Below are 24,856 nucleotides of genomic sequence, written 5' to 3' on the forward strand. Positions count from 1 at the left end.
TTTTGCTTCGTGTACTATAAATTTATTACAAGTATACAGTTAAGACTGTTCTATCCTCTTGTTGAACTGACCACTTTGTTATTATGTGTTTATAGTTTTCATCAAATTTGCAAAGCATTTGAGCATTTCTGTAAATACTTTTTCTTTTTTATTTATTTATTTATTTATTTATTTATTAATTATTATTAAACTTCAAGTTGTAGGGTACATGTGCACAATGTGCAGGTTTGCTACATATGTATACTTGTGCCATGTTGGTGTGCTGCACCCATCAACCCGTCATTTACATAAGGTATAACTCCCAATGCAATCCCTCCCCCCTCCACCCTCCCCATGATAGGCCCCGGTGTGTGATGTTCCCCTTCCCGAGTCCAAGTGATCTCATTGTTCAGTTCCCACCTATGAGTGAGAACATGCGGTGTTTGGTTTTCTGTTCTTGTGATAGTTTGCTAAGAATGATGGTTTCCAGCTGCATCCATGTCCCTACAAAGGACACAAACTCATCCTTTTTTATGGCTGCATAGTATTCCATGGTGTATATGTGCCACATTTTCTTAATCCAATCTGTCACTGATGGACATTTGGGTTGATTCCAAGTCTTTGCTATTGTGAATAGTGCTGCAATAAACATACGTGTGCATGTGTCTTTATAGCAGCATAATTTATAATCCTTTGGGTATATACCTAGTAATGGGATGGCTGGGTCATATGGTACATCTAGTTCTAGATCCTTGAGGAATCGCCATACTGTTTTCCATAATGGTTGAACTAGTTTACAATCCCACCAACAGTGTAAAAGTGTTCCTATTTCTCCACATCCTCTCCAGCACCTGTTGTTTCCTGACTTTTTAATGATCGCCATTCTAACTGGTGTGAGATGGTATCTCATTGTGGTTTTGATTTGCATTTCTCTGATGGCCGGTGATGATGAGCATTTTTTCATGTGTCTGTTGGCTGTATGAATGTCTTCTTTTGAGAAATGTCTGTTCATATCCTTTGCCCACTTTTTGATGGGGTTGTTTGTTTTTTTCTTGTAAATTTGTTTGAGTTCTTTGTAGGTTCTGGATATTAGCCCTTTGTCAGATGAGTAGATTGCAAAAATTTTCTCCCATTCTGTAGGTTGCCTGTTCACTCTGATGGTAGTTTCTTTTGCTGTGCAGAAGCTCTTTAGTTTAATTAGATCCCATTTGTCAATTTTGGCTTTTGCTGCCGTTGCTTTTGGTGTTTTAGACATGAAGTCTTTGCCCATGCCTATGTCCTGAATGGTACTACCTAGGTTTTCCTCTAGGATTTTTATGGTATTAGGTCTAACATTTAAGTCTCTAATCCATCTTGAATTAATTTTCGTATAAGGAGTAAGGAAAGGATCCAGTTTCAGCTTTCTACTTATGGCTAGCCAATTTTCCCAGCACCATTTATTAAATAGGGAATCCTTTCCCCATTTCTTGTTTCTCTCAGGTTTGTCAAAGATCAGATGGCTGTAGATGTGTGGTATTATTTCTGAGGACTCTGTTCTGTTCCATTGGTCTATATCTCTGTTTTGGTACCAGTACCATGCTGTTTTGGTTACTGTAGCCTTGTAGTATAGTTTGAAGTCAGGTAGCGTGATGCCTCCAGCTTTGTTCTTTTGACTTAGGATTGTCTTGGAGATGCGGGCTCTTTTTTGGTTCCATATGAACTTTAAAGCAGTTTTTTCCAATTCTGTGAAGAAGCTCATTGGTAGCTTGATGGGGATGGCATTGAATCTATAAATTACCTTGGGCAGTATGGCCATTTTCACGATATTGATTCTTCCTATCCATGAGCATGGTATGTTCTTCCATTTGTTTGTGTCCTCTTTTATTTCACTGAGCAGTGGTTTGTAGTTCTCCTTGAAGAGGTCCTTTACATCCCTTGTAAGTTGGATTCCTAGGTATTTTATTCTCTTTGAAGTAATTGTGAATGGAAGTTCATTCATGATTTGGCTCTCTGTTTGACTGTCACTGGTGTATAAGAATGCTTGTGATTTTTGCACATTAATTTTGTATCCTGAGACTTTGCTGAAGTTGCTTATCAGCTTAAGGAGATTTTGGGCTGAGACAATGGGGTTTTCTAAATATACAATCATGTCATCTGCATACAGGGACAATTTGACTTCTTCTTTTCCTAACTGAATCCCCTTGATTTCTTTCTCTTGCCTGATTGCCCTAGCCAGAACTTCCAACACTATGTTGAATAGGAGTGGTGAGAGAGGGCATCCCTGTCTTGTGCCAGTTTTCAAAGGGAATTTTTCCAGTTTTTGCCCATTCAGTATGATATTGGCTGTGGGTTTGTCATAAATAGCTCTTATGATTTTGAGGTACGTTCCATCAATACCGAATTTATTGAGCGTTTTTAGCATGAAGGGCTGTTGAATTTTGTCAAAAGCCTTTTCTGCATCTATTGAGATAATCATGTGGTTCTTGTCTTTGGTTCTGTTTATATGCTGGATTATGTTTATTGATTTGCGAATGTTGAACCAGCCTTGCATCCCAGGGATGAAGCCCACTTGATCATGGTGGATAAGCTTTTTGATGTGCTGCTGAATCCGGTTTGCCAGTATTTTATTGAGGATTTTTGCATCGATGTTCATCAGGGATATTGGTCTAAAATTCTCTTTTTTTGTTGTGTCTCTGCCAGGCTTTGGTATCAGGATGATGTTGGCCTCATAAAATGAGTTAGGGAGGATTCCCTCTTTTTCTATTGATTGGAATAGTTTCAGAAGGAATGGTACCAGCTCCTCCTTGTACCTCTGGTAGAATTCAGCTGTGAATCCATCTGGTCCTGGACTTTTTTTGGTTGGTAGGCTATTAATTATTGCCTCAATTTCAGAGCCTACTATTGGTCTATTCAGGGATTCAACTTCTTCCTGGTTTAGTCTTGGAAGAGTGTAAGTGTCCAGGAAATTGTCCATTTCTTCTAGATTTTCCAGTTTATTTGCGTAGAGGTGTTTATAGTATTCTCTGATGGTAGTTTGTATTTCTGTGGGGTCGGTGGTGATATCCCCTTTATCATTTTTAATTGCGTCGATTTGATTCTTCTCTCTTTTCTTATTAGTCTTGCTAGTGGTCTGTCAATTTCGTTGATCTTTTCAAAAAACCAACTCCTGGATTCATTGATTTTTTGGAGGGTTTTTTGTGTCTCTATCTCCTTCAGTTCTGCTCTGATCTTATTTATTTCTTGCCTTCTGCTAGCTTTCGAATGTGTTTGCTCTTGCTTCTCTAGTTCTTTTAATTGCGATGTTAGAGTGTCAATTTTAGATCTTTCCTGCTTTCTCTTGTGGGCATTTAGTGCTATAAATTTCCCTCTACACACTGCTTTAAATGTGTCCCAGAGATTCTGGTATGTTGTATCTTTGTTCTCATTGGTTTCAAAGAACATCTTTATTTCTGCCTTCATTTCGTTATGTACCCAGTAGTCATTCAGGAGCAGGTTGTTCAGTTTCCATGTAGTTGAGCGGTTTTGATTGAGTTTCTTAGTCCTGAGTTCTAATTTGATTGCACTGTGGTCTGAGAGACAGTTTGTTATAATTTCTGTTCTTGTACATTTGCTGAGGAGTGCTTTACTTCCAATTACGTGGTCAATTTTGGAGTAAGTACGATGTGGTGCTGAGAAGAATGTATATTCTGTTGATTTGGGGTGGAGAGTTCTATAGATGTCTATTAGGTCTGCTTGTTGCAGAGATGAGTTCAATTCCTGGATATCCTTGTTAACTTTCTGTCTCGTTGATCTGTCTAATGTTGACAGTGGAGTGTTGAAGTCTCCCATTATTATTGTATGGGAGTCTAAGTCTCTTTGTAAGTCTCTAAGGACTTGCTTTATGAATCTGGGTGCTCCTGTATTGGGTGCATATATATTTAGGATAGTTAGGTCTTCCTGTTGAATTGATCCCTTTACCATTATGTAATGGCCTTCTTTGTCTCTTTTGATCTTTGATGGTTTAAAGTCTGTTTTATCAGAGACTAGTATTGCAACCCCCGCTTTTTTTTGTTCTCCATTTGCTTGGTAAATCTTCCTCCATCCCTTTATTTTGAGCCTATGTATGTCTCTGCGCGTGAGATGGGTCTCCTGAATACAGCAGACTGATGGGTCTTGACTCTTTATCCAGTTTGCCAGTCTGTGTCTTTTAATTGGAGCATTTAGTCCATTTACATTTAAGGTTAAGATTGTTATGTGTGAACTTGATCCTGCCATTATGATATTAACTGGTTATTTTGCTCGTTAGTTGATGCAGTTTCTTCCTAGCCTTGATGGTCTTTACATTTTGGCATGTTTTTGCAATGGCTGGTACCGGTTGTTCCTTTCCATGTTTAGTGCTTCCTTCAGGGTCTCTTGTAAGGCAGGCCTAGTGGTGACAAAATCCCTAAGCATTTGCTTATCTGTAAAGAATTTTATTTCTCCTTCACTTATGAAACTTAGTTTGGCTGGATATAAAATCCTGGGTTTAAAATTCTTTTCTTTAAGAATGTTGAATATTGGCCCCCACTCTCTTCTGGCTTGAAGAGTTTCTGCCGAGAGATCTGCTGTTAGTCTGATGGGCTTCCCTTTGTGGGTAACCCGACCTTTCTCTCTGGCTGCCCTTAAGATTTTTTCCTTCATTTCAACTTTGGTGAATCTGGCAATTATGTGTCTTGGAGTTGCTCTTCTCGAGGAGTATCTTTGTGGCGTTCTCTGTATTTCCTGGATTTGAATGTTGGCCTGCCCTACTAGGTTGGGGAAGTTCTCCTGGATGATATCCTGAAGAGTGTTTTCCAACTTGGTTCCATTTTCCCCCTCACTTTCAGGCACCCCAATCAGATGTAGATTTGGTCTTTTTACATAATCCCATACTTCTTGCAGGCTTTGTTCATTTCTTTTTCTTCTTTTTTCTTTTGGTTTCTCTTCTCGCTTCATTTCATTCATTTGATCCTCCATCGCTGACATTCTTTCTTCCAGTTGATCGAGTCGGTTACTGAAGCTTGTGCATTTGTGACGTATTTCTCGTGCCATGGTTTTCGTCTCTTTCATTTCGTTTGTGAGCTTCTCTGCATTAATTACTCTAGCCATCAATTCTTCCACTTTTTTTTCAAGATTTTTAGTTTCTTTGCGCTGGGTACGTAATTCCTCCTTTAGCTCTGAGAAATTTGATGGACTGAAGCCTTCTTCTCTCATCTCGTCAAAATCATTCTCCGTCCAGCTTTGATCCGTTGCTGGCGATGAGCTGCGCTCCTTTGCCGGGGGAGATGCGCTCTTATTTTTTGAATTCCCAGCTTTTCTGCCCTGCTTTTTCCCCATCTTTGTGGTTTTATCTGCCTCTGGTCTTTGATGATGGTGATGTACTGATGGGGTTTTGGTGTAGGTGTCCTTCCTGTTTGATAGCTTTCCTTCTAACAGTCAGGATCCTCAGCTGTAGGTTATAGCTGTAGGAGATTGCTTGAGGTCCACTCCAGACCCTGTTTGCCTGGGTATCAGCAGCAGAGGCTGCAGAAGATAGAATATTTCTGAACAGCGAGTGTACCTGTCTGATTCTTGCTTTGGAAGCTTCCTCTCAGGGGTGTACTCCACCCTGTGAGGTGTGGGGTGTCAGACTGCCCCTAGTGGGGGATGTCTCCCAGTTAGGCTACTCAGGGGTCAGGGACCCACTTGAGCAGGGAGTCTGTCCCTTCTCAGATCTCAACCTCCGTGTTGGGAGATCCACTGCTCTCTTCAAAGCTGTCAGACAGAGTCGTTTGCGTCTGCAGAGCTGCTGCGTTTGTTATTATTTACTGTGCCCTGTCCCCAGAGGTGGAGTCTACAGAGACAGGCAGGTTTCCTTGAGCTGCTGTGAGCTCCACCCAGTTCGAGCTTCCCAGCAGCTTTGTTTACCTACTTAAGCCTCAGCAATGGCGGGCGCCCCTCCCCCAGCCTCGCTGCTGCCTTGCTGGTAGATCACAGACTGCTGTGCTAGCAATGAGGGAGGCTCCGTGGGTGTGGGACCCTCCCGGCCAGGTGTGGGATATGATCTCCTGGTGTGCCTGTTTGCTTAAAGCGCAGTTTTGGGGTGGGAGTTACCCGATTTTCCAGGTGTTGTGTGTCTCAGTTCCCCTGGCTAGGAAAAGGGATTCCCTTCCCCCTTGCGCTTTCCAGGTGAGGCAATGCCTCGCCCTGCTTCAGCTCTCGCTGGTCGGGCTGCAGCAGCTGACCAGCACCGATCGTCTGGCACTCCCCAGTGAGATGAACCCAGTACCTCAGTTGAAAATGCAGAAATCACCGGTCTTCTGTGTTGCTCGCGCTGGGAGTTGGAGACTGGAGCTGTTCCTATTCGGCCATCTTGCTCCACCCCAATACTTTTTCTTTATCCCCTCCTTCTAAGACTAATATTACATGTATGTAGGCCAATTAATATTGTCCCACAACTCATTGATGTTTTGTTAGTTTTTTAATCAATTTTTTTTGTTTCATGTTGTATAGTTTTTTAATATCTTTAACTGATCTTTTCTGCTTTAGTGTTTAACCTGTTTTTAATCTCATCTTCCGTATTTTTTTCATACATTATATGTTTCATCTCTAGATGAAAGTGTGTCTTTTCTTTCCTTTGACTTCTCTGCTTGTATTCTGCTTGTATTCTTAAGTACATGGAGTACATTTATAATAGCTGTTTTAATATTCTTGTCTCTTAATTCTATCATCTGTGCATTTTTGGTTTTGTTTCTATTGATTTTTCTTCTACTTGTGGGAGGTATTTTCCTGCTTATTTGCATGCCTGGTGATTTTGACTGGAGGCTATACACTCAATTTTTTTTTTGTTAATGTTATTTTTTGGGGTGCTGGACTTTATTGTTCCTTTAAGTCTTGTTGGTCTTTGTTCTGTGATGCAGTTAAGTTACTTGGAATCAGCTGATCTTTCTGAGTTTTGTTTTTAAGCACATTTATGGAAAAAAAAAAAAAAAAAAAAAGCCTTTTCCCAAAATGACTCTGACCTAGGAGGTCTCTATCCAATGCTCTGCGACCGGCTGAAGAGAACACAAACCATTCATGTACTCAACAATCCAAGAATTGTTCTGCCTGCCACTTTCTGGTGATCTCCACCTGGCCTCAGTAGTTTCTTCAAATGCATGCTCAAATCAGTAAGCAGCCAAGACTAGGAGGTTTCTTCTGCAGACCTCTGGAGTTCTTCCTCTGTGTATCTTACTACTCTCCAGTATTTTGCTCAGCAAATTCCAGACATCTTGGCTTCCCCAAGTTTCAATTTCTGTTTCTTCAATTTAGTAAGAATGCTATGATTTATTGGGCTTCCCTTCTCTGCACTGTGGTTTGGCAACCATGAGCTAGGGCATTTTCAGAGCCTACTTTGTTTATTTTCTCCTCTCAGTGATCACTGCCTGTCCTATGCAGTCTGTTGTCCAATGTCTGAAAATCAACATTTCTTACGTATATATTTTTTCTGGTTCTATTGTTGTTTAAAGCAAGTCAGCTGGTCTCCATCACTATCATGGCCTGAGCTTAAAGTTCCCACAGCATTTTGCTGTCAATTCTCATATAGTACTTTTATTATTATTTTTGAATCCCTGATTACTCTCATTAGATTGTAAACTCTTTGAGACTAGGAACTAGATTTTGTTTATGAATGGTATCTTTTGTATCATAGACACTAGAGAAGTCAAATAAAGAAATGTGCAGACCAACGTTAGAAAAAGAAATGAGATATGAAGGTGCCACTAGGGCTGAGTCTAAGAACACTGCCTCACTAAGAACCGTGTTTATCACGCCATGACCTCCTACTGTTCAGATTCTCTGGCAGGACCACAACTGCCAGAAACCTCATTAATGAGAGCCCAATGCCACTCTGACAACCCAGGTTCTTCAACACTGGCCAATTCCCATCAGGCCTGCACACTAAAGAGTTAAGAACTGGCTTTAATCAGGCAGCGTTAATCCTCTAACTTTAGCTTCATTATTTACAGTGAATACTTTGGTTCTAAAACTCTTTATCTGGCCAGGTGCGATGGTCATGCCTATAATCCCAGCACTTTGGGAGGCCAAGGCAGGAGAATCACTTGAGACTAGGAGTTCCAGACCAGCCTACAAACATTTTTTTTTTTTTTTTAAATTTTAAAAATTAGCCTGACATGGCTGGCGCATGCCTGTAGTCCCAGCTACTCAGGAGACTGAGGTGGTAGGACTGCTTGAGCCCAAGAGGTCAAGGCTGCAGTGAGCTATGACCACACTATTGCAGTCCAGCCTGGGAAACAGAGCGAGACCCTGTCTCAAAACAAACCATACAAAAAAATCCTCTTTTATCTAAGAAGAGAAAACAGCATTCCCAAAAGAGGACTGACTTTAGAGTTAGAAGGAATCTGAATCCCAGATGTGCTACTTACTTGCTATGCAACCTTGGACGTGTTGCTTGACCAATCTGGGCTTTTGTTTCTTTATAAAAATGGGGATAATATTATAATACCTTCTGTATATAAAGAGAACCCAGCACTTGATTAATACTTAATAAATGGTAGCAAGTGTTGTAAGGTTAATTAGAATCCTCCACGCAAGCACAGAATTCAGGTAAAATGTCTGATTACTAATCTGGGAAAAACATTAGTGGCCACCTGCTAATATTACTCCCAGAGGAGAACATTTACTTCAAGGCCAACCAGCATGCAAATATGTACTGGGAAGGACACTTATGTCTAATAATTATAAACCAAAGGCTGAGGAATGCCAAACAATTTATTTTCTGGCTTACTGGCTATCTCTTCTAGAGATACATTGTCACGGTCTCCACAAATGCTTCTGACACAGAGACCCACAATCAAGTAGAGGTGCTAAAAAATAATGATGGGTAGAGGGTCACCTGAGTTAGCAGAAAGGCAAGACTGAACGTATGTTTGGTAAGGAAAAGTGAGGACGAAGGAACACAAAATGCAAACAGAAAATGAGTACTCTCCAAACTAACACAAGATGCTACAGAATTTTTCAAACTGCTAGGTCATTTTCTTTATATGTACTTATTAGAACTTTTACAAATGTAGCCTAAACCTTTGAAAAACTTGAGATTAAAAAAAAGTCATCAAAATATTTTAAAGAGTAAATACAAAATGTTTAAAGAGAGTTTAAAGAACAAATACTATTTATCTGGAAGAAGAGAAAATTCAGGCATAGCTGGAAGTCTTTGCAAGCATAGAAAGGATTACACAAAAAAGGTGACCATATATTCTCTCTCTAGTGATGAATTAAATGAAAGACAATGGGCTCAATGGTAGTGGAAGACAATAATTTTAATAGTAATGGTTATTAAATATAGAAATTATTTATTAAAATTAAGTAGTAGAAATATTAAAAATAGAAATAATTTCCCTGGAAATCTTTTTTTTTTTTTTTTTTAATTGAGACAGAATTTTCCTCTTGTCACTCAGGCTGGAAAGCAATGGCACCATCTGGGCTCACTGCAACCTCCACCTCCTGGGTTGAAGCCATTCTCCTGCCTCAGCCTCCCTAGTAGCTAGGATTACAGGCACCCGCCACCACGCCCGACTAATTTTTGTATTTTTAGTAGAGATGGGGTTTCACCATGTTGGCCAGGCTGGTCTCGAACTCCTGACCTTAGGTGATCTGCCCTCCTCAGCCTCCAAAGTGCTGAGATTACAGGCGTGAGCCACCATGCCCAGCTAAGAAATCATTACAAACAGACAATACATCCACGTTTTCTAAGTATAACAGAGGTAACATACTCCTGAGGCACATTCGTGGAATGTCAAAGATACTCTGCTACGCTGTTTCTTATTCAGTGTCCACCAAGGGACACAATCAACAAAGGGTCCAAGCTGCTCTCTTAAAACGGATTATAATCAAATAGAGTGGTACTTGCTGATCTGGAGAGGAGACCATATATCTGCCTTTACCATAGATTTTTGTCTTGTTGTTTATAAGAAGAGATCATTTCAAGAAAGGGCCACATGTAGAGTCCTAGGGGATGGGTTACCTGGAGTGTGCAAATAAGTGGGAGGGAAGGAAACACATTAATTGGCCTGGCTTATGAAGGTGTGACAGGTTACAGGTGTGTTTACAGGACTAGTGAAAAGTTTTTCTCTATGTGGCAATAAACAGAATGCTGGACTATTACAGGTAAAAAAAAAAAAAAGAAAAAAAAAAAAAACGAATTCTCAAGGTGCCTCTGCAAAACAAAATCTGCTGGATATAAAACTACAACAATTTGAAGTCCATCACTGTCTTACCAGAAGACAAACAAAACTGAGCACCTAGTTCTACAAGTCTATGGCAGGGCAACAGCTGGGGAGTTCCTCCTCTACTTCGCACTAGCAGGGGCACCCATTTGCTTAGAGAATAAAAAATGGGCAAATTTACTCAGTTCTCTAGTTTCCATGATTCTATGAAAATCACTTTAAAGCTGTTCTAAGTATTGGGTAAACTCTAAGTAGTGAGCAATTTACACTAGAGACTCAAGGTATAGAACCTCATGCGGCAATCAACAGCAAAGTAGACATACTGGAGGGTTATAAAACAGGGAGAACATACGGCCTTGGGGTCTTTAATGCGACATGCACAAATGAATCACAAGGAGAAGCAATTTACCAAAGGAGTATTTAATACCTGATATACTCTGAAATAAAATGAATTCTTCATGCATTTCCAGTAGTTATCAAAACTTTACGCCAAATCGTCTCATAAGGATTGCCACCTGGAATGCAAGCTTCATAACAGAACCCTATCAAAATCCAAAAGCCCCTAAGACAGGGCTCTTGTTATATCACATGCTCCAGCTTCAGAGAGTTGTTGTGACTCACTCCTCCTTCTAGAAAATCACGACCAAAAACACAGTTCCCAAAGCAATCGCTGACATACCTCAGGTGTGCTAGTGAAAAAAGAGATTGAAAACCAGCAATAGCTACAGAATGTCTACACAGGGGCAGCAATCAGGTTATATTAGAATGCTAAAGGGATCCTTCTTGAAGCTGTGTTTGCATAGCAAAGCTACACATATATAAAAATGCCAGTTTCCTACCTAGGTGTTTTCACATTTATATAAGACTAAGAGACTATCCATTGTCACCAAGAGTGAATACCATTGTTCTTGTTGTTGTTGGAGTTCCTTGAGAGTCATGCTGGAGATGTTGAGGGGCACCAAAGCCACCTTTGAGAACCAGGGGCTCTGCTCTCCAATCTTGTGGTTGGCTGTAATGACGAGTGCAATTTACGACCTTGGATGAAGTTTCTTTCTGTGAAGAACTAATCTGTCCTCCTCACCATCAAATAAACAACTCTAACATCACCAATACTACATCTCAGTTACCCCAGATGGTAGCTTAATAGCCTGAAAGAATTAATAGTGCACCTCTAAGCACATTATTCACCCAGAGAATAGCTGAAGCAATGGAAGGAATCTGGCCCATTATATCCCACACAATTGCTAAACAATAAGCAATCACAGAAATGAAGCATGCCATATGGTCATCTCTCCACTATATTATGATTCATTGTAATAAAAGTACTGTTCAAAACCCTTATAGAAATTTGAAAGGCATACCTTTTTTTTCTGGAAGAAACATTACAATAAGACAAGCCAGTCCTCCTAGGCACAGAAATGCTGATAATGTTCGCTTCCGACCAAACCTAAACAATAGAAAGAAATTACACAGTTCTCTTAAGAAGAACCTTATAAATTCATCTGTTTCTTCCCAACCTTCTTATTTAAAAATCTTCAGTTTCATTATATATGTTCATCTCCTCTTAAGGCATAAGTGGCAAATGTGACTGATAGGAAACTGACTAGGACTCAAAATAAATAACCACTATAAAACAAAGAGAAAGTTGCCGGATGGCAGGATTAAGTGATTTGTGTGGGAAAAGAGCATAGTGTCATTCCATCTATTTCCATGAGTGCTAAGTTTCAGACACTGTTTTAAATGTTTACCATCTATTACCTTATTTAATCCTAATAAAAATCCTGTAGGCATGTACTATTATATTCTCCATCTTTTAGAGAATGAAACTGAAACAAGGTTACAACTTCCTTTATTTTCTGGTTTTATGCAGTTTAAAGTTTTGGCATTTTTTTAAAGTCAATCTCTCTTAAAAATACACACAGAAAAAAAATTTGTTAGTGGGTCAGAAATAAGTGTAATGTTATTTCATACTTATTGAGAGAAGCGATTTTGAAATAAAAGCCCTAGTCTTGGAAGAAATATATTAACATTAATAAGTCTCCCTTTTCTAGGGGCTTACAACATGCCAGGCACTTTTACTAGGAACCTCAATAATTTTGATAATTTTGTCAGTGAATTTTACAATCCCTGGTTTGAGAATAAGTACGAAGGGAGGCTTAGTGAAGAAACTTGTCAAAGTCATACAATGAACACGTGGCAAAGACTAGATCTGAATTCAGGTCTGCCAGATCACAAAGGTAGCCTTCCTTCCCTCTGCTTCAGATTTCAATCCTAACTCTGGGTGGTGCTAAGAAGGTCTGGAGTCTTCTTTTCCAGGTCATTTTGCTTAATTTAACAGTCAATATGGAAGGCCTTTCAAGTAACACACACCATGCTAGGCAAGTACCAGGGATGCAAAGACACATAAAATACCCCCATGGACGGCTTCCTTGTAACACTTTTAAATGGCCCCAGAGGTACGCACAGGGTGCTAGAGCCGCACAAAGGAGAGGCATCTGGCACAACTGGGGGTACTGGGAAAGACTTCTGAATATAATACATGATCCAGCTCTTGTATCATGATGAGAGTAAGCTGTAGCCTCTACCTCAGGGATCAGCAGAGGCAACTGGGAACACTGCCTGGGAGACAAGCCTTCAATTTAACAGAATCCAAACCTGCCCTTCAAAACACTCTCAGCTAAAACATCATGACAATAGCATTAAGCACAATGCCAAAGGAATTCTGAGTTTGGTTGGAATGATGATTTCTGGAGAAAAAGAAATGGCATAATTCAACGGATTCCCAGCTCATGCAGAATGGGATTTTTAGGTGGCCTGGTCAGGGGCTAAGTAACAGAAGCAATCTCAGAAATTGAGGAAAGGGGGCTCTATAAAATAATGTTTAAAATCTATCTCAAAATTGTGCCCACTGACAATGAGTAAAACAGTGTATCTTCTGCCTCCTCAACAAAGTAAGGTGGGCCACAGAAGATAAGAAAAGTCTTTCTAGTTCCCTCAATTATTTGTCTTCTTGTAAGAACTTCTAAATATTTACTGTTAATTGGGTTTATAGAGTTTCATCTACATAGAGCTAATAATCTCATCTCTGGCGACTAACAAATTACATACAGACTACTCACAAACCCTCTGATGGTAATATTCAATACTATCTTGGATTTTGATATTCAATATTGAATTGAAACCTATATAAAAACTCGTAAACATGAAACTCAAGAAATCCTGCACTAAGAAATGAATTCTAACTGTTTTTAGATGGAAAGAAACTAATCACCACAGAGCAATCAGCTGACACTGCATACAAAGACAACACCATGTAGATATGCACGTATATCAGAGGGCATATGTGTATGTGTGCATTCTCTGTGGTGCACTTCATATTCATCCACACTTACTCACCATTTTTGGTTAATCAAGTAGATACAGAGAGGGTAAGATGGAATCTCTATGAGGCCAGACAGGGCCAGGTTGGCATAAATACTTCCACCTAGATCACCTGCACTCAGAGTTAGGCCATAATACACCAAGCTGCACACAAACCTGCAATTGGGAGTCAAAGGACCAGGAGGTAAAAGACAAGAAGGACAATAGAAAAGTACATAAGAATTTGCCAGAGAAGATTCAAATAGTGGTTCAATATGGTGGCTTGATCTGCTGCAAGCAATAAGTTTGTCTCTCCTACTAATTTTTCTATTTTAATCTAAATTTCAACACTAGTTAAAAACAAAAAATTATGGGGGCTTGGAAATAATTTGAGCTATGTCTACATGTTATATAAATCAAATGGATGGCCAGCCCCTTAAAGAGGAAAGACATTGCATGAGCTTTCAGCAAGCATTTTTGCAATTAATAGAACACAATGACCCTATTCTTTATTTAAGGCAACGATTTATGGAACACTTGTTATAGACTGTTGTAATATTATTGAAATGATTCCAGAAAAGAACTCCCATTGAGAAAGCCAACAGAAGATGGTCTTAAGAACACGAGCTGAGAAGTGACTGGATCTTCAGTGGGTCACCTGAAGGCCCGAAATGACTGGCACTCCAATCCCCAATAATCCAGACACTTGCCATTGCAGGTTTTAACCCCATCCTGCACTCAGTAGGTGCATATGACACAGACTCCCAGAACAGGAAAGAAAAATTAAAGGTCACAGCAAAGGCAGGATCTTCTAGGAGGAACAACTGAGGAAAGGTTACTTAAAAAGCCATTAATTTATTTATGTACACCATTCCTGAAACAAACAGGGAGCTCCTCTTGGGTGGCAGGCATTGTGCTAGGCACCAAACCTCTCTCCTACAATCCAGGAACTAAAGAGCTGAGGAAGCCAAGTGCCAACCTAAAGATCCAAATCAGGGCTTCCTCAAACACAGTAATGGTGGTAGTAGGTACTTCTATGCCTAGGAAACTGCATTATTAAAATAAAACAAAACAAAATAGAATAGAATGAACAAAAATAAAACCCTGAAACTGGGCTTTACAAGAATATGAATATGTTTGGTAAACCACAAATTTCTATACAAGCAGTAAAATACCAAAGCTCTGTTAAGTTCATCAGTTTTTATGCTTTTGCAATGCAATTTGATCAGTGTTTATTAAGGGGACATTCTCATTTGCTTCCCTTTAGCTTTCCTTAGAGAAAGTCTAATGAGCTGTGGCTATAATGAGATCAATCAGGAAAGTGAGTTTTATTTCCATCTCTGCTTAATCTCAGAAGTGGGCCAAGTACTCCAGACTGTGGTCATGTAAGGAGAGAGAGATGTAAGGAAGAGGGACCCTCAAGCTGGAGTGGTTAGTAGTCCAGCTCTCCCTAGCAAATGAGCCAGAAGTATTATGCATGAATTCTTACTGAGATGAAGTGTTATTCATATACCAAGGGCAACAGGCAGGATTGTAGCCAGGACATCACATGTAAGGATGCAAGGTGACACTGCATTGTCTATTCTCACTGTCTCCCAGGTACCTTGCATGAAAGCAGAGGGCAAAATAAATTTAAATCCATGTAGTTTTCTAAAATGTTTTTAAAATCCTTTATACCTGCAGAAGAGACTTTCCTCTTACATAATGCTGTTTCCCAGTTAGTTTTCTGTGTGTCTGTTCTGCATTTACAATAGAAATTCCAGACACACACACACACACACACACACACACACACACACCCCTATTTAAATCAAGCTGTGACAGTATCAAGTCAAGGCAAGAATAGACAAGCCAGTTCAGGACAATAGTGGAATTTAGTTCCCAGCTGGTGGTGAGAGAGAATGGGGAGAGCATGAAGCATGGAAGGCCCCTTGTCCCCAGGGCTGGGACTCTGCTCTGCAAGTTGCCTTCATCACAGAGTTGGTCATTGGGATCCATAATTACAACTATTAAAATCATTTCAATCCTCTTTATGTCCCCCAAACAAAATTTAAAATGCTTGTGTAATATTTAACAGTATATTTAGAGCATCAAAGAACTACTTAAAAAGGCACTATTGTGGAAAATAACCAAAGGAACAGATGTTTAACACAGAGGTATAATTTGAATCCCCACTTAAGGCTTTCTTGAATGACAGATCCACAGAGAAGATTTTAGAATTTTATAGCATCTTCAAAAAGAACAGCAATATGTGGAGTGACTGTCTCTATTATCACATGTTTTAACATTCTCAGCCTCAAGGAAGAAATTTATTTGGCTGTGTAAGAAATAAAATTAACAGGGACAGTCTCCCCAGCCCTAAGTCTAGAGTTTGTTTGTTTATCCATTGAAGGCCAGAACCCAGAAGTTAATATACACGGGGAAAAAAATAAAAATAGTGAATAATCTGCAATAAGTAGGTGGTTCCTCCAAGGCAGAGATTGACTAACTGTGTATGTGATATGCAAATGTAAAGTTTTATGGAGCCCTAAGTACCTGAACATACTTTGTATTTGTTTTTGAGTAGTAGAACCTCAAATCAGCAGCTCCTATGCTGTGTTGTCAGGTTTGGCTTTCAACGGTTTTCTTAATCTCCATGCCTCCAAGCCTCAACATTTATTATGCATCTGTGATATTCCTAGCACTGTGATGGTTCTGTGGGGGAAAGTAGCAGCTGGTTAACATGGCCCCCAACCATACAGGTGGCAGCCACTGCTTGGGTAGAAAAAGAGAATATGATATAGAAAAACATCTTTGCTTCTTATTCTAAAGCTACTATTCTTTGTAGCTTTATACATAAGATCACTTTCATATAAAATCACTTTCCTTTATCCCTGCATGAAATGTAGGGTTCCATGCAGGCTTCGTGGCAAACACATATAAGCCACAGCACAACTGTCCTTTAGGCTATGATTTATGTCCTTTAGGTATGATTTTGCCCAGATAACACTTATGGCACGTTAGCAGTATGTACAATATCAAAACACATGTGCAATCCACAAATTGTATGCACCCATCCATTTCTCCTCTTTCTACAACTTCATTCTTTAAATGAAACCATCTTGAACCACTGAATGCAACTTACACTCATGCTGAGAGCATTTTGAGAGGCAGATGGGAATAAGCTAAACAACCAGAAAAATCAGGTTCAGAAAGTGCTCATCAGTTCAATCACTGATTTACATATGTGGCTTAGGGTTCCTCACTTCAAACTCCTGGGGTCCCATCTGTACAAGGGATCATATTTAGCCCACCTCAGTGAGTTAGTGAGTGGGAGTGCCACAGAACATGCAGCATGGAGCACCACAATCAGAATGTGCTAGCAAACTGCGTGATGCCAATGCCAAAGGTAAGTATTTTTAAAGTCCTATTTAAAAACTCTTCTATTTCTAGCATGCTTATTTGCCTTCTTTCCTTTTTTGCAGCAGAAGGGGCAGGAAGGCTTAAATATTTATGATAAATACCTCAAGAGCAAAGACGTGCTTCTGATGTCTACTTACTCAAGCTCAGTGGACCTGCCCATCAGGCACCATCATCTGCTGCTTGAGAAAGACAGGGCTGTGCAAGAAGAAAACCAGGCACTAAGAATCAGGGGCCTTGCTTTTAAGAAAACAACTTCAAGCTAACAAAAGAGGTAAAATTCTCTGTACCCTGAAGAAGGAGCAGGATATCAAGAGAACCTTGAGCAACCTTAGTTAAAGAGCAACAGAACACGCCTTAGTATAATTACCAGATGAACATCAGGATCAAAGTGTGTCCTAAGAGGACTCGGTAACGAAACAGATCCAGGAAACTTCCAGTCTCCCTGCAGCTCCTGTTGGCGGGGTGGGTTAGTGAGAATGTGCACTTGAGCTTGCGGTTCCTCTTGGCAATGAGGTACAGCGCCTCTTCAGCCTCACTCAGTCGACCCTGGGAGTATAACCAACGAGGTGATTCAGGAATGAATCTGAAAGAGATGTCATTAAAGGCTGTATATTCATATAGGCACACGTGCACAGGAAGGAGACAAATCACCTACTCAGTACGTGGATTCCTGCACCACAAATGGATTCCATGTTAGACTTAAAGTTTGACTCTCCCAATGACATATGAAAGGGCTACTTTCAACAGCATGGTAATGTTAAATGGTAGTCTACCGCTGAAAACCAAGAACATGCTTTTACAATTGCAGTGTAAAAAGAAAACAGTATGCATTTATTTTTAAATAAATTTTAATATGTGATTTTTAATATGTTAAATATTAACATTATTCAGTCTATAGGACTGAATAATGAAAATTCTTCATAAAGCACAGGTCAAAGATATGGCTCTAAATCCTAGCGAAGTGTTGTTTGAATAATACTGTAGAGACAAAGGGTTTTTTAAGTTCTAAAAAAGCCTCACAAAGAAGATGGAAATCTTTATTATCTCGTCAGAAAAAAAAATTTAAACTGAAATGTTTTTAACATAGTGACATGTAGGAGGTAGAGATTATCTTAAGACTACACAAAAAGATGAAACCAAGTTTAGCAAAGCTACTTTTGAGTGTTTACTGCTTCAAAATACTCAAATCACCTGACACACTGGCTTTAAAATGTCCTGAGGATATTTCCTGATCCCCCAAGACCTTAAAGAATAAAAGTTATTTCCTGATCAACTTCTAGTTACAACACAACAGTTATTTTCTAATATAACTACAAAGTGTTGGACAATTATATTGCCATTGATATATTCAAAGAGTTTCAAAACTTAAATATTATGTATCTTTTTCCTCTTCCCCATTTTGCCTACACTTTTAGAGGACTTTCCAAAGACAAAACCAAGGCAGGAATATGGAAGCCTTGTTTACAAGACACATATCAAGGTTTTTTAAAATCTAATTTGACATTATCTGCCTAAAATGAAACTTCGATGAATAAAACTGGCTATTTAAGGTGCTTTATAGAATTCACTGCGCCTTCTAATAAAGATAGTGAATTAGCAACAAACTCTACAGGATTTGGAAACTTAATGCATTGACAGTCAGTCTGTCAACAACCATTTATTGAGCATTTCAATTTTGTACAGAGCAATGTAATGGTGCTGAAAGGAAAGACGCTGGAAACCAAAAGGCAGGAGTTTTACCAGGAGCTTTGCTACTGGGGAAAGGAATATTCATGCACGATAAAAAAAGCAGGAACAAAGGCCATCTACAACATCCTGAAAAATCCTTCCATTTACTTCTTCATTGCCATTTGATTGTTATTACTGACAAACAAATAAATAATCAACTAACATTGTTCTGTTGAAGTTAGGTGTGCAGGTTATGAGTGAGATTTATTGGCCCTATCTATAGGGCCATATAGGAGCTATTATGTAAAACCACTTGATTATGCCTAAATGAAAGATGACTACTATGATAAATATTGAGAGAAAATATATGATAATAAAAGTTAATTATTTTGGGGAGGATTGTGAGGAATAAAAAAGAACAGAAAATATGCCAAAGTATTCACAGTCATTATCTTTGGGTTATATAAGTCATTTTCCCCTACCCTTAGCCTCTCTGTGTTTTCAAAATTGTTTATAAGCAATAAAAATTACTTTTAAAACTTTATAAATCATTTTAAAGATGGTATTTGAGAGACACGAAGGCTTTAGAAATTTGGCTCTGAGTTAATAAAACTATTTCTACCTGGCAAAGCATTTATCTTGATCATGAAAATCTTAGGACCTTATATTTCTCTGCATTTTGAGAGGCCAATAAGCTTGCTTATAAAGAGGGTCACCTAGTTGCCAGTGTACAGATTTGGAAACAGAGTTCCAACACATGGAGACTATACATGCAAAACAGTAAGACACATTTTTAAAAGAGCGAGCAGGCCTTTGAACATGCCGTCCTCTACAGAGCAGCAGGGTCATCTGTGCCGTGGGCTCCTCTGAAAGCTAAAATGCTAATTTAACGATGTTGCCTCACTCAAAAATGCTCCTTGAATATTAAAGGTGGCAAACCTTTGTAAGTTAAAGGGACCCTGGTTTTCAGGAAAAAGAAGTAAATCTACTGAAATTGAAGTATTGTGAAAATAAGGAATTTTTCAGCTAGGTAAAAATGTTTCTGATAAACCAATAAGGTATATAATGTGGCTTCTTATGTTGCTGATGAAAAATTCTGAAGGTGATTCCAAATGTTTTTGTACCACATTTGAGCAATGTCCAAGGATCTACTGTGTGGAAACCCCTGGCTTTGGTACTGGGGAAAACGTAATCATGGAGTAAAGAGCCTGCTACTGTTGGAGAGCTCTCAGTTTAGAGAGAATGTCACTCCAGTATGAGGCAGAAACACAAGGACCACTCAGAGGGTATGGGTGAATGCCGTGGAATTCAGAAAAGAAAGAGAATGACTTGTAGCTGAGGCTATGATCAGGAAAAGATGGAGTGGACGGCATTTGAGCAAATCAGGACAGTGGCGTACTTATCAAATAAGAGGATCTGGGCAGATTGTTGAAAAAGCAGGCACAGCACTGAGTAGCAGCATGGAGCAGAAAAGCATCAGGAACAAGTAGTGCAGTGTGCCTGAACATGGGATGGGAATAAATTAGGAAAGATAAATTGGAGGCTGGTTGTGGGAAGCCTTATGTTCCAGGCTCAGTGGAGTAAGTAAATATTTTAGTCTCATGAGTTCTTTTCTCTCTGCTTTCTATTTTTCATGACCAGAACTCACTTCCCAGTGAGGAGATGTCTCCACCTAGCACTAAGCAGTAACTAATTCAGACTATATATTCAAAAAAAGAACAGCTCAGATCATCTAGTGAAGTGGTGCTACTGTTAAAGGGGAGATGAGAGCCCGACAAGATGGAGAAGTGGGAAATTTACTAAACGTTTTAAAAGAAATTTTATTTATTCATCAATATTTACAATAAATGTTTATTAATTCAAAGTACTATAGTAGGCATCCATTTATTACTTTCAAAAATTGACAATATACAAGTTAATAAAATCATATTAGTTTCTTCTAAAAAAATTATCTCACTCAAATTCATGTAACTAAAATACATTTAATAAATTTTATTTTTAAAATACAGGGTACTTCTACTCTACTCATTTTTGCACTTAACATTCTCTTGCTTTCAAAAATGTATGAAAAATTTCAATTTAGTCCCCACCAAATCTCAATTTAGAACTCGGATAAAGAGCAAATAAAGAGCTGTCTGAATTAAAACACTACTACAGGTCTCCTTCACTTTATGGCATAGATGAAGGAAGGAAATACTGGCTGAAAATTTTGTTTATGTTAACGATTTTGATGATTACCATCAGACAGCTGATATCTCAGGGAAGAAAAGCCTTTCATATACCACATAAAAACTTCTGCCGGGCACGGTGGCTCATGCCTGTAATCCCAGCACTTTGGGAGGCTGAGGCAGGTGGATCACCTGAGGTCAGGAGTTCAAGACCAGTCTGCTGACCAACATGGAGAAACCCCGTCTCTACTAAAAATACAAAATCAGCCGGGTATGGTGGCGCATGCCTGTAATCCCAGCTACTTGGGAGGCAGGAGATTCGCTTGAACCCGGGAGGCGGAGGTTGCGGTGAGCCGAGATTGCGCCATCGCACTCCAGCCTAGGCAACAAGGGTGAAACTCCAGCTCAAAAAAAAAAAAAACTTCTGGTGAAATGGGCTTACTAAGTTGGTGGCTTGCCTGTAACATCTGGGTGTCTTAGAGGGCCATGGTATGACACCTTGGGCAGTCATTTACAGAGTCCTTCTCTGACCAGGGAATCATCCTGCCACTGCTATGAGGTCCTGCACTCTAAGGATTTCTTCTGTATCTAAGACTCTTCCAGCGTCAAAATTTAGAGCCCCTGAAATGACACTAATCTGTAAGATGAACAGTTGTCACTACATATCCAACCCGAGTACACTGTTCTACAAAATCATACCTCAGTCACACACCTAGTACATAATGTGATCCAGCCTGAAGACCTTTAAGGTTGAGGTGTTAGGTTAAAAAAGCAATTGGTTGCCTATGCCAACAAGGTGAAGGTTACAATGCAGTCTATCGAGAGGTTATTTTAAACAAGGGATACCTGCATTCTGAATTAATTAAGCATCTCTCTTCCCAGGAGCTGCCAAGAATTGGAGCACTTGCAGAATTTAGTTCTTCACCAAAGTCAGTGCAGGCAAGCTCCTGAAAGGGAATAATGCTGCTCATTGACCCACATCTTCTTAAGACATTGCTTTGGCTTTTTAAATTAAAACGCCAAGAGGAAAAACTACTTACAAAGACAAGAGAAAGACCACTGTTCCCTGCAGGTTAACCAGAACGGCTAGGGTCCTCCAGGAGCGGATGAAGTATCCTAACAGGGCATATTGGGCAATGCCAACTGCAAAGAAGAGGCCGCCAATTGATCCTAATTCAGGGAAAAGAGAAGTGTCACTGGAGAAAGCACCATCTGTGGCACCATTTCCAACCCCAAGTCACAGAACCAATTTCTTCCTGGTGAGACGTCAGCCCTATGCTGGCAAGTGTAAGAGACACACCAGAGAAGAAAAAAAGTCTACACTAAGTTGAACATCAGTGAATGAAAGTATCATAGGGGTCAGAAAATTAGTGGAAATAAAGGGAGGACAGAGGAAAAATACAAACTATATGGGGATATATACATTTTGAGAATTTGTCCAAAATGCTTTCTGCATTGCCTGTTGTACTGACATTTGCCTGAACCTGTAGGTAAGGCTTGGAAATACTTTTGCCATAGGGGTAATACGGTTTTTAGGTCATGAGGTTATTGCAATACCAAAACTTAATCTTTATCACACAGGCTGTCTTTTAACTTTCTTTCTTTTTTTTTTTTTTTGAGACAGAATTTCGCTCTGTCGCCCAGACTGGAGTGTAGTGGCGAGATCTCCGCTCACTGCAACCTCCACCTCCTGGGCTCCCGGGTTCAAGCAATTCTCTGCCTCAACCTCCTGAGTAGCTGGGTTTATAGGCACCCACCACCACACCAAAATTTTTTTGTATTTTTATTAGAGATGGGGTTTCACCATCTTGGCCAAGCTAGCCTTTAACTCCTGACCTTGTGATCTACCTGCCTCAGCCTCCCAAAGTGCTGGGATTACAGGCGTGAGACACCTTGCCTGGCCGAAGTTTCTTAAATCACAACTCACTCTCCCAATTCTCCCTACTGCCTTCTCTACTTAATGTATTACTATAGGATACATGACATTTTGTATTTATTTGTTTCCTGTCTGTCTTTCCCAAGTAGAAAATAAGCTCCCTTAAGCATGGATTTTTGTCAGCGTGATGATGGAAAAATATCAACCATGGAATTGTAAAGAACCTTACACTTTTTGAAATAAATACTGAGATGGGTATTAAACCCACAGGTTTGCCCAATATTCTTGCAAATTCTGTACCTCTAACCCACTTTCTACAACTGCCACTATTGCTATTAGTGGTAGTAATAGCTATTATTTATTAAGCATAATGGTTTCGTATACATTGTCCTATGAAGTAGGTACCATTATCAACCATATACTAAAGTGGAAAATAGCTCAGAGTGCTTAAGTGAAGTTGCTTAAGGACACAGAGCTATAAGCAGCAGGGCCAGGATTTGTGCCCAGGCCTGTCTGAGGGGGAGGCCTGTATTCTATACCATTCCTCTCTTCTATCTCCCCTCTATGGAAAGGCAATTTCTGTGGGCATTCTGCAGTGACAAAACTTTGTTGATCTTGTTACAAAAATAACAATCTTGTAATACATGTGTTTTCTTTGATTCCTATCCATAGTTTATTACTTTATAACAGTAAGTAATGGCTTGTATACTGTTTGACCTAGTGAGGAAAGGGAGAGCTAGAAAGGGAAGCTGATGTGACAGCATATTCAGAACATGTGGTCTAATGAGTCGTGGGATGAGGACAGTGCAAGTTTCCTGGAAATTTAAGACAGTCAATAGCTACTACAGGTTCACTGCTGTAGATCAAACAGCACCTGGCTTCCAAGAACAAGACTTCTTGTCTGTCGTTGCTCAGAATAGTCCTGAGCACTCAGTATCCCTTGACAACAATGTAGGCAAAAACAAGAAAGCCCAGAGGATGGGATGGTTTCAGAGGGACCAAGTTCAGATGCCAGTTCTGCTACACACTACTCTGACCTTGGGCAAATCACTAAATGTCCCTGAGCCTCAGTTTTCTTATTGGTGAAATAGAAATAATAGTGCCTACCTCAAAGGGTAGTTTTTATTAGTTTCAGATGAAATAATGCATGTGATACAAACGTTGGTTAAATTGTCCTAATCTGGATTTAGCCCTTCTATTAACCTCAAAAAGAAAAAAAAAAAAAAAAAAAAAAAAAAGCCATCTAAAAGCCTCCTGTTGAATCTATCACAGAATATTTTCTACCTGGTTCTCCTTCCTAATTCCAAGAATGCCCCACCCGCTGTTGGAGAACTGACTTCCCTGACTTCATCTCTGTGGTTCAAATGGGGCCTGCCAATTATAGTTCCTTTAACTGTAGGGTAACTTCAATCAGCTGAGCTGATCAGAGGCCTTACCCAAGATTTTAAATACTAGACTTGGAGCTGCTGGGCCCTGTCTCTGACTACGCAGAGGAAGCTTCTCAGAGAGGATGGCGAGCTGAAATGAGAAGCATCTGACTTCTGGTTCTGGGCATCTTCAATGCCTGGCTCTTCACGGTCTAGTTATCTTAACCAAATGATTTCCCCTTATATATGAGCTCATTAGAGTTGAGTCTCTGTCACAATCAGTAAGATCTGGCATCAACTGGACATGATGGACAAGAAGAAATGATTCAAAGTTATCTAGTTTGGTGACCTTAAATTCTGTGATGACATAGGCAGAGGTCTCAGAAAATAATGTAGCTTTTAGGTGGAAAGAAAGTAATAATTTTTTATTTAAGGAGTCAATAATATTCACATCTAATGTCCAGCAAGAAGCTGTACATATATGCCTGTAAATGACAGCAGGGAGAAGGCGTAGAGATGAATATAATAAGGCTCTATGCTATTTGGTTTAAAAAAATTAATAAAAAATAAACATTTCAAGTCATCTCTTCTGGAGTATCATAGGTGGCTTTATAACCATGTATATGCCTTTACGTACTAGGCCTATTTTAAAATTTATTCCCTGCCTATTTTTAATTAATTTCAATTCTGCTATTCCTGCTCAGTTTGCACTAGTAAATGCTAAATTTCAGCAGGCTAGAAAAGAGTATATAGTTATGACTTCATTTTTGTAAATGGTACCAGTAATCCATCTGGTTTTCAAATAAAGACCATAAAGTCTCCTTGAGTTCTTTTGCTCTCCCCATCGCTGCTTGTCCT

The 24,856-nt window shown here is 39.5% G+C and overlaps 1 protein-coding gene across 5 annotated transcripts in view; it reads right to left on the reverse strand.

Moving 5' to 3' along the window:
- SLC22A15 (solute carrier family 22 member 15) overlaps positions 1-24,856 on the reverse strand; it is a 97,125-nt gene that overhangs the window by 24,527 nt on the left and 47,742 nt on the right. For 4 of the 5 annotated variants that reach the window (XR_005240351.2, XM_007977446.3, XM_007977444.3 and 1 more), the window contains 4 exons: positions 21,796-21,925; positions 17,287-17,502; positions 13,554-13,694; positions 11,519-11,604 (listed from right to left, as the gene is read on the reverse strand). Coding sequence is in view for 4 of the 5 variants with exons in the window: in XM_007977446.3 (XP_007975637.2) it covers positions 11,519-11,604; positions 13,554-13,694; positions 17,287-17,502; positions 21,796-21,925 (573 nt within the window). In the remaining variant the exon portion in view is untranslated. Of the gene's footprint in view, positions 1-8,053; positions 11,167-11,518; positions 11,605-13,553; positions 13,695-17,286; positions 17,503-21,795; positions 21,926-24,856 lie in introns of those variants that run through there. The other variant, XM_037998049.2, reaches the window with a different exon arrangement.

This window comes from Chlorocebus sabaeus, chromosome 20, assembly GCF_047675955.1.
Source record: "Chlorocebus sabaeus isolate Y175 chromosome 20, mChlSab1.0.hap1, whole genome shotgun sequence".
NCBI classification, from domain to species: Eukaryota; Metazoa; Chordata; class Mammalia; order Primates; family Cercopithecidae; genus Chlorocebus; species Chlorocebus sabaeus.